Below are 17,422 nucleotides of genomic sequence, written 5' to 3' on the forward strand. Positions count from 1 at the left end.
AATGTAAATACACAAAAAAATCCAGTGGTTAAGGAATGGCAAAAAGAAAGTAACTCATGTTCAGGGTTTCAGTGTGTGGGGCTCGTACTAAAATTTCTCAATTTTCTGATGTTATGTCGGTTGTGATTCTGTGCAATATGCCCATAGAGCCCAGATGTCAGCCTCAGGTGTCCTTCCTCAGGTGCAACACACCTTGGTGTGGGGATGGGATCTCTTCATTGGCAGCTAGTCAGTGAACCAGGGGATTGAGTGTGTCCTCTTCTCCAGCACTGGTATTATAGGCACAACTCCATGCCTGTGTCTTAGTTACTTCTCTGTTTCTTGGTATCACACTATGACCAAAGCAAACTATATTAAAAAAAAGTGTTTAACTGGGCTATGGTTTCAGAGGGTCAGAGTCTATAATGGTGGAGTGAAGGTCTGGAGGCAGGGAGCAGAGGACTCGCGTCTTACTCTGCAAGGAGGAGGCACAGACACACACTGGGGATGGTACAAGTCTTCTGAAGCCTGCCCTTGTGACAGCTTCTCCAAAAAGAACACCTCCTTATTGTTCCTAGCAGTTCCACCACCTGGGGACCAAGTATTGAGACCTAGGTGCCTTTGGGGGATATACTCATTCAAACAACTACACCCCACTTTTTAAAAACATGAATTCTGGAAACAGAGCTCAGATCCTATTGCTGTCTTCCCAACTCTCAACTAGAATTTTTTTTTGTTGTTGTTTTTGTTTTTTGAAATAGGGTTTCACTATAGCTTTGGAACCTATACTAGAACCAGCTCTTGTAGACCAGGCTGGCCTCGAGCTCACAGAGATCCGCCTGCCTCTGCCTCCTGAGTGCTGGGATTAAAGGTGTGCGCCACCACCGCCCGGCCTCAACTAGAATTTTTAAAATCTCAGTTTTGGTTCATTTGTTGCTAATGTATGAAAGCATTTGAAACTATTTTAAAGTAGAATATACAAATGACCAGACACAACTAGCAGCAAATTTAAATGGCAGTTTTGTCACTGAAAATCTTCATGTTTTTTCCTTTTTAAAAAATTTTTTAATGATGTGTATTCATGTGTGTGTGTGTGATTATGTGCACATGAGTGCAGGTCCCCTTGGAGCTGGAGCTACACGTGGTTATGAGCTACTTGGCATGACTGCTGGGAACCAAACTCTGGCCCTCTGCAAGAGCGGTACAAGCTCTGACTGCTAAGTCATCTCTCCAGCCCTCCATGTCCTTTCCTGGTCATCCCAAGCTGCTTCTCCAGCCTAGACAGCCTTTATTTTTCTTTAAAGTTTGATCTGCCTAGAGCCATACAAAAACATGGTTTAATTCAGTGCAGTGGGCCATGTTGCTATGTGTCAGCAATTTTCTGTTGCTGTGTAGGTTTCCATTGCACATACGTACCATAATTTCCTATGCCTTCACTTACTGATGGGAATTTAGCTTGCTTGCAGTTTGATGAGTAAATGTTTTGAGTATAAGTCTCTGTGGCCTTGTTTTAATTTCTCTTGCATAAGTAGGCTTGGAACTGGTAGGTGTTGCTGCCAGAAAACTGTAATTGCAGGAAACTGCTGGAGAGTTCTCAAGTGTGTGCCATCTTTACGCTGCCCAGACTCAACTCTGCGTGTTGGCCGTCCCGTGGATATAGTGTTATTTAGCTATGGTTTAATTTTTTTTGATTCTTAGTAAACTTACAAATTTTTATTACATAAATTTGTGTGTATATGTGTCATATTGTGCATCTGAAGGTCAGTGGACAACTTGAAAATCAGTTCTACTATAACAGTTCTGGAGATTGAGTCCAGGTCACTTGGTAGCAAGCTCTCCTACCCACTGAGCTATCTCATTGGCTCTTGAATTTCTAATGATGTTAAGCATATTTCACATGCTTTTTATAATTGGTATAGTGTAACATGAGGGCCTGCTCATTGGGGTTTCTGTCCTGCCAGGTCCCCCAGCCGTTTAGTCCCAGAGAAAAATCACCCAGAGAGTCTGCATTAATTATAAACTGATTGGCCCATTAGCTCAGTCTTCTTATTAGCTCTTGTATCTTACATTAACCCATTATTCTTATCTGTTTTAGCCACATTGCTCAGTACCTTTTTCAGTGGGGTAGGTCTCATCCTGCTTCTTCGGTGGTCTGGGCAGGACTTGTGGAAGAGCTTTCTTCTTCCCAGAATACTCCTGTTCTCCTTGCCCCGCCTCTACTTCCTGTCTGGTTGACCCGTCTATACTTCCTGCCTGGCCAATCAGCATTTATTTAAAACATGATTGACAGAATACAGACAATTCTCCCGCACCAGTATAGCTTTGCATTATTTGTTTATATTTTTTTGTTTGTGTTTTAAGACAGTTTTTCTCTGTGTAGCCCTGGCTGTCCTAGAAGTTGCTCTATAGACTAGGCTGGCCTCAAACTCACAGAGATCCATCTGCCTGAGTTTTAGACCAGTGTGCTGCCACCATCACTGTCTGGCTACATCTTTACTTCATTTTAATTGTGTTTTTGTCTTTATCTTTGCGTTCTAAACCCTTTTCATGTATTATTTATCAGATATGTCCTGGGGAATATTGTGTCCCTGTGGATGGCCTGCTTTGTTTTTTACTCCTTCTTGAGTCTTGCTGTATCTCAAACTGGTCTTTAATTCACCACCCTCTACCTCTGAGTACTGGGATTACTAATATGTACCACCATGCAGGCTCACTGTCTTCATTTTTGCTTCATTTTGAAACAAGGTCTTGTGTAGCCCAAGCTGGTCTGGAATGTCTGATTTCTCATGTCTCAGTCTCCAGAGTGTTGGAATGCCAAGCTTGCACCTCCAAAGTTAAAGATGACTGTGATGATGAGATTCAGTGTGATGCTTGAGTATATGAAACTGGTCTCTTGTTTACAGTCCTGATGTGACAGGGAGACAGCCTGTAACACCACCCACAAGCTCCAGCGCTGGGGGCCAGTTATTGATGGGAAAGAGTGGTGAGGTTTGCCATCACTCAGGACTCCCCTCTGGACTAATCTGAATGATTTCATTGTGGGCATGGCTGACTCTGGTCATCTCTGTTCTGTCCCTGGCATTTGAGACCCTAATGAGGGACATGGTTGAGGTTTGAACTTAGTCAACTCAGTAAGAGAAACTGGCTGAGCTTTTTTTTTTTTTTTTTTTTTGAAACTTGAGGCAATGTCTCACTTCGTAGCCTAGGCTGGCCTTTAGCTCACAGTGATCCTCTTGCTTCAGCCACCTACATGCTGGGATTACAAGTGTGAACTACCCTGAGTGTCCACAATAGAGTTTTTGACCATTCAAGTTGGATACTAATTTTGAGCTGTAGCATAAATAGCTCTGAAAAATCACTTAGAAAACAAAATAAAATGAGATGGCTCTATGGGTAGAGGTACATGTAGCAGTAGCCTGGCAGCCTGATCCACAGGGGCAGGAGGAAATGATCCCTTTCAGTTTTTCCTGAACTAACTCCTCTGATAAGAGAGCTGTGTGAGATGGTGACTCTTCCTCACCAGAATCAAGGTTTGCAGTTTAGAGTTGATTATTAATTGTCTATCGCGTCAAACACTGATCTAAGTGAGTCTCAGGTAAATGTGACCAGCCACATGGACAGCAGCTTAATGTGATGAGCTGACACACAGAATGTTCGGTCTAAATATCAAAGTTTATTGAAATAAAATATAATCTATAATAAAAAATACTACAATGTTATTATTCACTGGTTACAGTTTTAAGTATATTAACAAAAACATCCAACGTTTTAACCCAATGATGTCACTACACTTTGTATAACAACGAATTTGAGATTAAACAATAATACTGAATCATTGTCAGAACATTTTATACCTTCCCACCTGTGTTCAATGTCTTTTCAGGAGTAGTTTCCAAAAGTGAAACTTGAAATTTAAGACATAATTTTTAGAGGTGTTCGTAGCATAATTAGCATTTAAAACAATAAATTTATTTCACAGAAATCAGTTCAGCCCTGTGATGAGTAGGCGCATTTTAGGTGTCTCTTTTCAATGAACATATCCCAGTCTCTGTTCCTTTATTCTTCACTTGCATTTAAAGCAGAAGCGTGACTTGCTGGAAGCAGAAAAGATGCAGGGACAGACAGTCCCCACAGCCCATGTCAGCCAGCACATGGCTCCACAGGTCAGAATAAACTGGCTCACACTCAAGTTGGGGGAGAAGACCTGTTTCTTTTCCTTCCTGCTGTTCAAAATGACAGTGTCTGTTATCATTCTGTTTACCTTTTTGCTCTCCCAGTTCCATGTTTCAACCTTCGTATGCAGCCCATATCAAGGGAAACGAATCACATGTGCCTTCTGTCATTTAGCAGTCTTCTATTACCTGGTCCTATGTGGATCTGTGACAGTAGTTGTCATCTTATTGAGGAAAATAAGTCAACAAAAACTACTAGAGCAAAGCTTCACTAAAAGACTAACCTGGGAAGTGAAGAGACACTGAATCCTTTCACAGTGGTTATCTCATACAAATAATGGGTGGGAAGGAACAGCAACACACATTCCGACACACCAGACATTTTAAAGATTAAACACCAATCTCTTGTCTGAGTTACAGCTGCTTCATCGGGGATTTCCGTTAGGATGTTGTGACTCGGGATTTATAACGGGCATTTCAGCTCCCCGACTTTCCGCATTCAGCTATAAAATGACTACTGAAGGCAGAGGCGCCAGGACTGCCTACAGGACTGCTACTGCACATCCTCTAGTTACAGGGCCACCTTGCCTCTCCAGGTGCGACCGTGCAGAATTGAACATTCAAAAGGTGACATCTTTACAATTCATGCTAGATAAAGTGGGCACTTTCTGGGATGGGGCTTTTGCTCTTTTAACTTCACCATGGGACAAAGGTTGGGTTTCCTGTCTTTGCCATCGTATTTCAACTAATTATGGGAGGGTGTCATGCCCTAAAGATACCAGCTTATTAGACAAATCTAACCAACCTTTGTCAGGACTAAGGAACATTGAATTTGAGGCAAGAGTTGAAGATATTTACCCTGTTTGTTGAGTCTAGTTTTCTTGAGTTCAGAAGAAACTAGAATCCTACATGTAAAAAAATATATGCATTTATCAATTTGTTAAGCTCTATTTCCTAATAGCAGAAATACCAGGATTAAGTAAAGACATGCATGAATCAAAGTAAGTTTTCCAGTATTCTGCAAGGTACCCTACTGTTTTATCTTCTCTGTATTTATTCCCTTCAGGGAGCTTTTAATTTTAAAAGTTATTCTCAACTGTTATCTGAGAAAAGTGAACTCAATTATTCATAACTTTTGCATCAGCAACAAAAGACAGTAAATTATCAGAGAAACAGAACTCAGATTCAAGTGTTCTTTTATGATTTCTCACTTCTAAAGGAGCTGACTTGCACACTACCAGAGTCCATTTTCACACCAAGCCACAAATAAGTAGTCTACACTGACAGCAGCGGAGAGACCGGCCAGTTCCTGATGCTGCTTTACTCTGGAGGAAAAGACCAGGAGGCTCTAAGCACTTAATCTGTAAAAAATACCAGGAGAACAGGTCTGTAAAGTGCATTTTATATGCCAAATACTCCTGCTCTTGATACTAGTCTACCACATACAAAAGCAACGCAAAATATACTTTTGAAAGCCATAATGCCACATTTGAAATAATTCTACAAGCTAATGGCATTTAAAAAAACTGATTTAAGTCATTATAAAGTCTGCACATTCAAGAACAGAGGCTGTGCAATGTCTGTGATGATCTTAGTAATTCTCAGTGCTCAGGAGAAGCAAGCATGGGGAGCAGGAGAACAGGCGCACCCTGCACACAGAGGAAACTGAGGCGCATGATGATTACCAAAACAAGACAAAGTCAGGTTTGTGTTTGGAGACAGGGTCTTACTACTTGCCCAGGCTCGCCTTGAACTCAGGATCCTCCTGCTTCACCTTCCTCAAAGGTGGGGTGACAGTGTGTATTACCATGTTCAGACAAAAGCTTCAAACATCAAATGATCCAGGATTTCACATGTCTAATCCCTTAAAATATGAATAATTACCTTTAATGTCTTTGCCTTATTTTGTCAAACATTAATTTTTCAATTTAAATTCTATGCCTGTGACAGTGAGTGATATGTGCAAACCTGTAAGCTTTCGTAAGAAAAATAGTAACTGGTACAGTGGATAAGAACGGTAAGCAAAATGCAATCCGTTTGCTGTTAGCTTTACGAAAGTTTAAACAAGCTGGCTATGATGGCATATGCCTGTAATCACGGCAGTGAGAAGCTGAGGCAGGAGGATTTTGGGTTTGAAGCTAGCCAGGGCTACAACAGTTAATTCCAGGTCAGCTGGCTACACAGCAAGACCAATGACAGTTCTTAAAATTCTTGCCTTGATTTGCTAGGATTTTACAGACATCTGTTCACATGCCAACACAGACAGTGATCATGAGTCATCCCCTTGTCCTCACATCTGCCCTCTGGTCCTCAAGGTCTGCACTGAGTTTATGACTCACAGAAAACAAAATGCTGTGAAGCTGTTGTGTGAGCACAGAATGGCCAACACGAGTTTATTCAGCTTATATCTGATATGAGGAGCATGAGGAAGAATTCAAGACAAACTGAAGAAAAGTGAGGCAATAGAAACAAGATCACCTAATCCAAACTTAAGCCTCTGTCTTGCTCAAACCCTAGCCTGACCTTAAAACATGGAGGAAGTTATTCTGCCCATGCACACTGGCCTAAAGCCAACGCCATGATTAACTGCTTGACACATATGTGTCTGTGAACATATGCATGTTCTGGGGACTGAACCCAGGCCCTTGAGCATTCCAGGCAAATGTTCTACCGCTGGGTGACACTCCTAAACCTGGCGTGTTTGTGCATATATTTATTTATTTATTCGTTTATTTGGTTTTTCAAGACAGGGTTTCTCTGCGGCTTTGGAGCCTGTCCTGGAACTAGCTCTGTAGACCAGGCTGGTCTCGAACTCACAGAGATCCGCCTGCCTCTGCCTCCCGAATGCTGGGATTTGTGCATATTTTTAAAATGATGACTTACATTTGATAGGAAGTTTTGCTTTGAGACCCAAACAGAGGTCATGGAAACCTACTTCAGAAACAGAACACGCTCCTCGGTATTGACAAACTAGTACAAGTGATAGCAAGTTATACAACAGGGTTACCCATCAAGAAGTGCACACTAATAAAGACTGACCTACTAACTTTAAGACTCTGCTTTGAAAGCAAGAGAAAAGCCAGGGACCCTATCTGCTCTTCCACCTGCCTCCTGCCAGTTCTCATGCTGAGTGGGCACATTGGTCAAATGTGCCTGAAATTTAGTCTAGAAACATTAAGCTCCAAAATGTTTAAATTCTGACGTCTGTTAGCAAGATATGTATAACAATTTCAAGTATTACAAAGTATTGGGAGGGGGAAAAATCCCTCAAAATACCATATTCAAAGTCCTTTGTACCCAAATAAGCAACAATATGCCTGAATATCACTTGCTATCTTGAGCAAAACATAGGAAACAAGCATGTGACAGTTCAGATCCTTGACAGCCTTTGAGGACAGGAAAGCATCTCACAAATTTGTTTTAAGAGTCAAACATTTAATTTCTCCCACGGTAATCAAAACAAATATTATGACTCTTGTCATATCAAACAATTCCAGGAATGTAACCAAGCCCGACTTGGAAATCTGACATAAGATTGGATTAATAAACACAACTCATTACTTGTCATGAGTACATACTGACACCTACTTATCTGATAGCGATGCTGGTTTTGAGTGAGTTGTGTTTGCTTTGTTTCTTCTTTTTTTCTTCTAGAGGGAATGCAGTATGGCAGTATTATCTTTGGAACAAATTAAGATAGTAAAAATAACAATTTCTATATATAGATTTTAAGGGCAATAAATAGATATTGTATATAATTATGGAAAAATATGCCTCAAGTATACTTTTTAAAATTACTCAAGGTTATTGTTTTCTAAATTAAAATAATAGACGGTTCTGGGAAAAGCAAACCCTGAGGATTGAGCGTTCTCCTCTGAGTATCAGAATGCTGTTGTCTATGTGTGTCTGCCAAGTCAGCCCACCACAGGGCTCTGGTCTTTACAGTTCATACTCACTCTAGGTTGGAATCAAGAGACGTACCAAGTATTTTATACACAAATCTTATAACCCAGCAGGTCCTCTGATTGTTCCCATGCTGGCATAGGAAACCTGAATAACAACGTAAGTAGACGTGTAATGTAGAAGAGTATAAAGGATACAGCACAGCCCTGAATTTGCCCCTTACAATAATACTTTTCATAAATAAAACTTCTACTTTTTACAGACAGATCCATCCCGTTGGTTTGGGATCATGGAGAATGATGACAATAGTCTTAAGAAACTCTAGACTACTTTTTTTTTTTTTTTTTTGTAGTCTTTCGTTGTCTCCAGACCACAAGAAATATTCTCTGACTGGACGTTCAATTTGTGATGGTCCTGAATAAACAAGTTTACTGAGGCTTGGGGCAAATCATACAGCTACCTGCACCGGCAATAATCTTTAAAAATGACTGAAACAAACTTTAAATACAAAGTATATAAAAAGGACTGTTAAGGATAGTTTTCAAACTTGATCTAGAAATTACAATATGTGCTGCCTCATCACAAAGCTGAGTAAATATTCTTTCAGAATCCTATAAATGATATAAGATGTCTTAGGTTTATTTGGTTCTCATAAGTTAAAAAATCTGACTGCTTTTACATAAATTCCTTCAGATTCCTGCTATGTTCAGAATTTTATTAATATCTTTTCATTAGAGTCAAGAGATTAACTTTCCTTCAGAAATGTGCTTTTTATTGGTTTAAATAACTATGCTTAATTTTCTAGCAATAAACATGATTTAAAATTTAAGGTTCAAGGTAAATCTAGAAAAAGGTAGACAGTGAACTCTGCTCTTCTCTGCCATCCTATTTACAAGGCTAAAACACGAGTGTGGTCTCCTCACTCACCACATCCTTAACAAACAGAAACCACCATTCAGGTTACCTAAAGGTGTTAAAATTCCTCAGAATCTCACAATACTACAAAGTCAGTATCTGATTTGGATAGGTTATATGTATTAGTGTCATATAATTTTTGTGGGTTTTTTGCTATTGGAAAATAAAAAAAATTTCTATCTAAATTGGATCCAAGCTTCATTATCAGTTCTCAAGATAATATCTAAAATGTACATTGCTAAATAAAGGTAAAGCTGTTCAAGGGCTGAGCCAGTTGTACAATGAAGGGTCATTTATTCCTGCTTTTTCTCCTCTTCCTATATTAAACTCCTCATTTCTTATGGATTAGAACATAATTTAGCATAAATGTTTCAGAAATAGCTGTGCTGATAATTACATCTTGAGAAGGATAGGACTCACTCAGGTGACCTCCATCCATTGTCGGACACACAGTAGCTTACAAACTGATTAGAGTTGTCACATCACTAAACATAAAATAGAAGTGATATACTTATTTGGCTACAAGTGACAACATACAACAGTTCCACTTTGTAACAAAACTCCAGCTCATAAAGAGTATATTGTGTAACTTAAAAAAGTTGATTGTAACAAAGTAACAACCTTCCCCTGGAAAACAAGAACAAAATCCATTGAGAGATCAGGCACAGACGGTAGGTACTGGGTCTTCCTTTCCGTCATCTGCATAGGTGGTTCCCACAGATGCCAGCACTTCCTATAATATCACACAACTATTTTTTTCCTTTTCTTTCTCTTTTTCGCGAGGTTCTTTGCGTTTCCGTTCACTATTTCCAGGCTGTTTTACACTTGATGGAGAGGGTTGTGCTGGCTGGCCCTGCTGTAGGAGAAACACACACCGGAACAGAATCAGAGCTAGCTAGAACCACAAGGCAAAAGGTATCCTCACAGATACAGATGCTGCGGGGCACGGTTTCTGTTTACAGGTGTTAAGGTTTGAATGGCAGATGCCCCGGTCCCTGTTGCTGGCCTGTTGCTGTGAGAAGTTTGGGGTATCTTAAGTAAGAGGGCCTGGCGGTCCACATAAGAGTGGATGTGAGGCAAGTGGCAGGGCATGTCTCCCTGTCTGCTTCTGTTGCTGCTTCCTGATGGAAAGGATGGGAGATGCTGTGCCACCAACTCCCACCTTCATCAACTGAACACTGTCCAACCATGCCTTCCTCATCATGATGAGCTGTACCCTTTCCTGCAAATCTCAACAAATCTCTAAGTTGCTTCTGTCAGGTGTGAGAGAAGTAATTAATATACAGAATAACTGACACAAATAATTTATAATTAGTTATGTACTCATTATTCCAAATCTATAATGATCTAAACTATTTAAGCTTCTAGTTGAAGAAATATTTATGTAACCGGGCAGTGGTGGCACACGCCTTTAATCCCAGCATTCTGGAGGCAAAGGCAGGCAGATCTCTTGTGAGTTCACAGTCAGCCTGGTCTAAAAGCAAGTTCTAGAACAGCCAGAGCTAAACAGTGGAACCCTGTCTCATCCCACCCCCTCAAAAGAGAAATATTTATGTTAAACTGACAGTTTTGGAAAACTGTAATATTTCTTCAAGACTTTATTGTATACCATAACAAACAAATCTTAAAGCAAAAGACAAGAATCCTGATAACCGAGAGTGTAAACTAATAAGTGTGTACTATGAGATCAGAGAATTTGAATGAAATAAAATAATATGGTAGCACTCACCTGCTAAGTTTGGATAGCTAGTGCTTCATTTAGAAGCAGAAGTTTTACATGTATTTTAATGAAAGAGAGAGAAAAAGAGAATGTGTGTGTAGTGATAATTTGTTTATAATCTAACAAATAAAGCTTGCCTGAAGATCAGAGTACAGAGCTAAGCCACTAGTTAGCCATAGAGCCAAGCAGTGGTGGCTCACACCTTTAATCCCAGCATTAGGAGACAGAGGCAGACAAATCTCTGTGAGTTCAAGGTCACCCTGGGCTACACGAAATTGATCCAGTCTAAAAGAGAAACAACTGGTGGTGGCTCAAACCATTAATTCCAGTACTTGGGAGTCACATGCCTTTAATCCTAGCACTAGGGCTGTAGAGACAGAAAGGGATATTGTAGCACAAATGATAAAAACCCAGAGACAGATATTGGGGTTCAACCTGGAGACAGACAAGCAAAGCAGCTAGCCACTTTCTCTTATCTCCACCTCAGAGTGAAAATGGGTGAGATATGGTCTCCATGAATCCTGAAGATTCCATACTCCTTTATATTCCTCTCTGCCCAGCCATATTGCTCCTGTCTCCACCTCCCTAGCGCTGGGATTAAAGGCATGTGATCCCAAATGCCGTGAGCAATCTTTGTGAGAGCTCTGTTTCTATTTTAGACAGAGTCAATCAGGTGGCCTTGAACTCAAGAGGTCCGTCTGCTTCTGTGATCCCACCCCCAAGATTAAACCCTAGTCCTGGAATTAAAGGTGTGTGCCACCACTCCCTGGCCTGTATGGCTGCTTTGCTCCCTGATCTTCAGGCAAGCTTCATTTATTAAAACACAATATATACCACTATAGGATATGGTCAGGCAGAAAGAGGAATATAAAGTGGGAGGAGACAGGCGCTCAGATGCAGTCTGCAGTCTAAGGATTCATAGAGCCAGGATCACCCCTTCAGTTGAAGGATTCAGTAGAGGTAAAAGGTCTCTCTAGTGTCTGGCCGCTCTGCTTCTCTGATCTTTGGCATTAACCCCTATATCTGACTCTGGGTTTTTATTATTAATAGCAGTTAGGATTTAAGCCACACGTGTGTGTTTGGGGAGTATGAGTGTGAGGTCAGAGGTCATCTGGTGTTCTCTGTCACTCTCAGTCTTGCTTCCTTGAGAGATGTTCTCCCACAGAATCTGGAGCTAAATTGGTGGCCAGCAAGCCCTTGAGATCCTCCTATCTTATCAGAAGCTCTGAAAAATGTCTTCATGAAATCAGAAATATGTTTGGATGGTAAAAACCTTAGAACAATGTGAAATATCACACAGGGAGAGCTGGAGAGATGACTCAACATTGAAGACTTGTTCTTGCCGAGGACCTGGGTTTGCTTCCTAGCACCCACATGGTGGCTCACCACTGTCTATAACTCTAATCCCAGGGGATCCCATGCCTTCTTCTGACTTCCACAGGCACCAGGCACATACATGGTGCACATGTAAGAAAAACACTCATACGCATAAAATAAATCTAAGCCATGCAGTGGTGGCACATGCCTTTAATCCCAGCATTTGGGAGGCAAAAGCAGGCAGATTTCTGTGAGTTCCAGGCTACACAGAAAAATCCTTTCTTGAAAAACAAAAAATAAAATAAAATAAATAAATCTAAAAAAACCCCCAGCAAAATAAACAAAAGAGCCTCAATCCCTTGGGTGCTGACATGCTAACACAGTTGAAAAGCCAGAGCTGACTTACAACTGTTTCTGCCAAGCAGAAATTCTTTTACTGCTAAAGTGACTGTCGTGTTTGAGATTCACAGAGCTACAGTTTTACCTGGACCTGTGTGGAAGTGGTGGTAGCAGCCACAGCCGCCTGTGCCTGCTCCTGCTCCTGGTAGTACTGAGAGGCCCGTCTGTCCTCCTCCTCTTGGAGTTTCTTCGCCAACTCCAGGTCACTGATTCCTTCTGGGATCTGCTCCCAGTTGATCTCTTGGCTCTGCTGTTCTTGCTGCAGTGACAGTGCCATAAGGTAGTCCTGAGGAGTTCAATCACAGCGCTTCAGCTTTGAGATGTGACCCAGGAACAGACACCCACTATGAGTCTGAGAATGACTTTTACAGCATAGGCCTTTAAAGCTCTATTTCTAAGGACTTTCTTCTTTGTAGAGCTACAGATTTCCTTCATTATTATCACGGTTCTACACAGTTTTAGCATTTAGTTTAAAATCTTTTCTAGAAGCAATAAATAAGTCATATAAGAAAGCTATTGAAAAAAGTTCCCATTTTCAAAAGAAACACGTGAGCAAGGAACATGCAGAAAACCAGACACCGTGCGAGCTGCAGTCACTGTGACAGATGTAGCTGTGGAGGATTTATAGCCTCTAGTATGTTCCACATTCACACAGAAATTCAAACGTATCTCCCACCCTCCAAAACTATTTTAAGCTTTTTATTTTTCATTTAGCTTTGTTTTTTAAATAGTTTAAGAACTTCATAAGATTCTTTGCTCACTTCTCTCCTCCTCCCCCAGACTGTTTTGCTCTGCTCTGACCAGGTCTTATGAAATATCTCAGGCTGGTCTTTCAGATGCGCCTGGGCATCCCAAGGGCCGGGACTACAGCTAATACCATATTCAGCTCAAAGAATGATTCAGGTTTTTATTTTACAATATTTAGTTACTCATTTTTTACCTGCATGTATGCCAGAGCTCCTGGAACTAGAGTTACAGACAGATGTGAGCCTCATTTTTGATGTGTTACTCATTTTTGAGAAAGACCCTTGCTATATAGACCTGGCTCACCTCAAAGTTGCCTGTGAGTGGAAGCCAGGACAACAGCAAGTGTCATCCACGTTTTTTTCTCTTTCTATGTGTGTGTGAGGGGTGGGAGTAGTACAAGTATGTGCATGTGTGCACACCTTTGGTGGTCAGAGCAGGACACTGGTTATCTTTCGGCATTGAAACAGTCTGTGTTACTCTCTGTATTAACTGTCTTGAGACAGGGTGTCTTAGTGAATTAGAAGTTCATCTTTTGGACTAAGCTAAGCCAGGTAGTCAGCTTGCAGGAGACACTTGTTTCATCCCTAATGCTGGGGTTACAGAGATACGTTGCCATACTCAACTTTTTACATGGATGTTGGGAATTTGAACTCAGGTTTTCATGCTGGCCAGTGAGTCTCAGGGATCATCTTGTCTCTGCCTCCCAGCACTGAGATTACAAGTGTTTGTGACCATTTCCAGCTTTCTACATGGGTGCTGGGGATTGAACTCAGGTCCTATGAGTGGGCAGCAGGTACTTTATAAACTGAGCTATTTTCCTAGCCCCAAAAGATGATTTTTAAAGCCAAAGTAGCTATTGTCAAATTCAATTACTGGGTAATTATATCTTCTAGCTATATACCGAGATTATCTCCTGTGAGAAGAAGTTAATTTTGGTCAAACTTATACCCAATTTATTATTTTTTACATTTATTTACTTACTTATTATCGCTCACTGGGTGGTGGTGGTGCACACCTTTAGTCCCAGCACTTGGAGGCAGAGACAGGTGAATCTCTGAGTTGGAGGCCAGCCTGGTCTACAGATCAAGGACAGCCAGGACAACGTGGAGGGGAGAGAGAGAGAGAGGAGAGAGAGATCCCCTCACTGTGTGTCTGTGTTTCAGCTCCTCCTGCCAAGCCTGACAACTGGAGTTCAGTTCCTAGTACCCATGGTTGGTAGGAAAGGACAGATCTGCACACTGTCCTTTGACTTCCAGGTGCACTGTGGTATACATAGTCACTCACAAACTGAGTAAAGAAATACAATAAAATGGTTCATGCGGTTTCCACATTTAATCCTCAACATAATTGATCTAGTGTAATTAGAGTGAAATTCAAAGTCCTCACTATGACCCGTCAACACAATCCACCTTCTGAATCATAGTGTATAACTGATGTTCACAGAGAATTTATAGAATGATCACTTTCCTATTTAGGAAATGTGAGGAGAACTCACAGGTAAATTAATGGATGAATAGTCTGGCAGTGGTGGTGCACGCCTTTAATCCTATCACTCAGAGGCAGAGGCAGGTGGACCTCTGTGAGTTTGAGGCCATAGTGTTCTTTATAGTGAGTTCCAGGACAGCCAGGAACCTTGGCTTGAAAAACAAACAAATAAAATTAATGCATGAATCAAAAGTTTTAGATAAACAAACTGACACTTGAAAAGAATTTGCTTTTCCTTGTTGACACCAGATCTTGCTATGTTGCCCAGGCTGGTTCCAACTTGTGAGCTCAGTGACATCCCCCAGTCTCCCAAGCAGCTGTGCACATTACCTTGCCTCAGTGAAGAATATGCACTTTAGCGAGGTATGGTGGCACAAGTCTTTAGTCTCAGCATTTGGGAAGCAGAGGCAGGCAGATCTCTGAGTTCTGGTCTACATAGGGAGCTCCAGACAAGTCAGGGTATAGTGAGACCATATCTCAAAAAGGGGGGGGGGAGAGAAAGAATATGCACTTTACACAATGCGATGGGTGGTGGGGCAAAACAATTTTACCTGATCGATTTGGTCTTGTTGACCTTTGTACACAGTCTCAGGATCTGAAGGAGGTCGAAGATGGAATTCTGAGTCACAAAAATTCCCATCACCATCTACATTGTGCAGGCTTTCCCAGACAACTTTTTCTTCAGTAAGAAACCCCTGGTCTGTTACCAACAAATACAGTTGACCCTTAATCAGAAACAACAAATGAAAATTTGTTAAATTTTCCTAAACTAGCCAACATTATATTAAGGAATATTTTAAAGTCATATGTCTGAAGTACAGTAATTATTCTACCTGGATCTGTGCAATCCAATAAAGAGCCCAAGCAGATAGCTTCTCTGCTCAAATTCCTCTGGTTTTGCCTAGAGCTGGTAGTCAACACATCACAATGGAACAGGAGGAGCCCTCTGGCATGCTAACTGACAAACAGCTCTTGGGCTTACAATCTCATTTCACAAAATAGAGAGATACAACCAGAAAGCATATGCAAAAAAATTCTACATTGTCTGGTTTTATTTGCTTAAAAAATTAAGCTGATAGGACCAATCTAACCCAAACCAGCCTTTCCCTTTCTGTGTACCATTTTGCTCCTTTAAACATCAACAAAAAGCCCCAAACTATGTGTCTGTGTGTGGCTGGTGCACAAGTGCAGTGCCCCATGGGGCCAGAAGTATGTCAGATCCTCAAGCAGGAGCTCTGTGAGGCAAGTGCATGTTCTTAAACGAAGACACACTCCAGCCCATTTGTATGTGGGAGTGCTCCACCACTCAACTACACATGTTTTATTTAATCTGCTATTATTTAATGAACAACATGCTGTCCTTCGGTCCCTTCTTAGGGAAGGACACACTTCTGCCAGTGGTGGAGTTACTCCCTGCTCCTGCTCCACCTTCTCCTCCCCTTTCTTACCTTTAAAATAAATTTCTCCATCTATCAGTCACCTTTAAAACAACTAAATGGATTTTCACTTAATGTTAAATGTTAAAATTCTGTGGGGAAGAAGCTATCACTCTTAGTCAAAGTGTAAAAAGAATTAACAAATTATTGTTGTATTTATTTATTTAGCAGTGCTGGAGAATGAATCCAGGGCTTTGTAGAACCTGCTAAGCAAGTTTCTTTACCACTCTGCTACTCCTCAAACTTCATATTTGTTTCTTACCAACTTTAGTATCACCCAGAACACTACTTTTTGTTTCTAATCTCTAACAGGAAAAAAGTAAGCAAAAGCAAACCTGATAGCCTATTTCCCCCTCATTACAATGCACAGATAGATCCCTTTTAAAATCACAGGTTGCTCTATATAGTGGTACATGTCTTTAATCCTGCACTTGGGAGGGAGGGAAGGAAGGGGGGATGGAGAGTGAGAAAGAGAGACACAGAGAAAGAGAGAGGTGAATCTCTGTGAGTTCAAGGCCAACCTGGTCTACCAGTGAGTTCCAAGACAGCCAGGGCTATGTAGGGAGACCCTGTTTTAAAACAAACAAACAATACAGTGAAATCACCTGCTGATTTCACTAGCGTGGGACAGATACCCACACTTCATTTCATCTTTATGCTTTGTTTCTGACATCTTTAGGATCTTCACTTTTTCTCTCTCTAGTGAGCCTGCCAATGTTTTAAAACAGTCAAGTCTCCAACACTGAAGGAAATAAAAATTGGGGGGAGCAGTGGAATTGTTTCAGGGGTAAAAGACAACCTACATTTGATTCCTGGGACCCAAATGGTAGAAAAAGAGAGAACTGATTTGCTAAAGTTGTCCCCTTACCTCCACATGTGCACCGTGGCAGACAAGTGTCTGTGCCTCAGTGGTCACACAATGTTGTGCACTCCCCAATAGTAATGAATAACAAACAAGCAAACACACAAAACAACCCAAGAGCCAGATGCAGGTGCAGTGGTCTGTGACTATGGTACTAGTGCAAGGGAACTAGAGGTAGAAACATCATTTGGGTCCTGGATTTTGAGGTTGAGCTAGCAATGTATATAGTCTGAGGCCAAGCATGGTGGTGGAATACTTGCATCCTGGAATTTAGAAGGCAGGTAAATCTCTATGTGTCAAGGACAGCCTGATCTACACAGTGAGTTCCAGGCCAGCCAAACCTACATAGTAAAATTGCCTCATAAGACAAAATATAACAAAGGCATGAAAAACACCAACCTTGGGATCCATACCTACAACCCTAAAAGGGAGGAGCCATTACCCTTATATTCAATAATATCTCCTATTTTGGCAAACTATTTTATAT

At 41.1% G+C, this 17,422-nt stretch overlaps 1 protein-coding gene across 1 annotated transcript in view; it reads right to left on the reverse strand.

Annotated features, from left to right (window-relative positions):
- Nucleotides 1-5,330: 5,330 nt before the first annotated feature.
- Mindy2 (MINDY lysine 48 deubiquitinase 2) overlaps nucleotides 5,331-17,422 on the reverse strand; it is a 62,366-nt gene continuing 50,274 nt past the window's right edge. Inside the window, exons 7-9 of the mRNA XM_050127265.1 lie at nucleotides 15,189-15,362; nucleotides 12,491-12,691; nucleotides 5,331-9,825 (exon numbers count right to left, since the gene is read on the reverse strand). Coding sequence (XP_049983222.1) covers nucleotides 9,703-9,825; nucleotides 12,491-12,691; nucleotides 15,189-15,362 — 498 coding nt within the window. The 3' untranslated portion in view covers nucleotides 5,331-9,702. The remainder of the gene's footprint in view (nucleotides 9,826-12,490; nucleotides 12,692-15,188; nucleotides 15,363-17,422) is intronic.

The sequence above is a fragment of the Alexandromys fortis genome, unplaced genomic scaffold, assembly GCF_014885135.2.
Source record: "Alexandromys fortis isolate MF-2015 unplaced genomic scaffold, M_Fortis_MF-2015_v1.1 scaffold_22, whole genome shotgun sequence".
Classification (NCBI taxonomy): domain Eukaryota; kingdom Metazoa; phylum Chordata; class Mammalia; order Rodentia; family Cricetidae; genus Alexandromys; species Alexandromys fortis.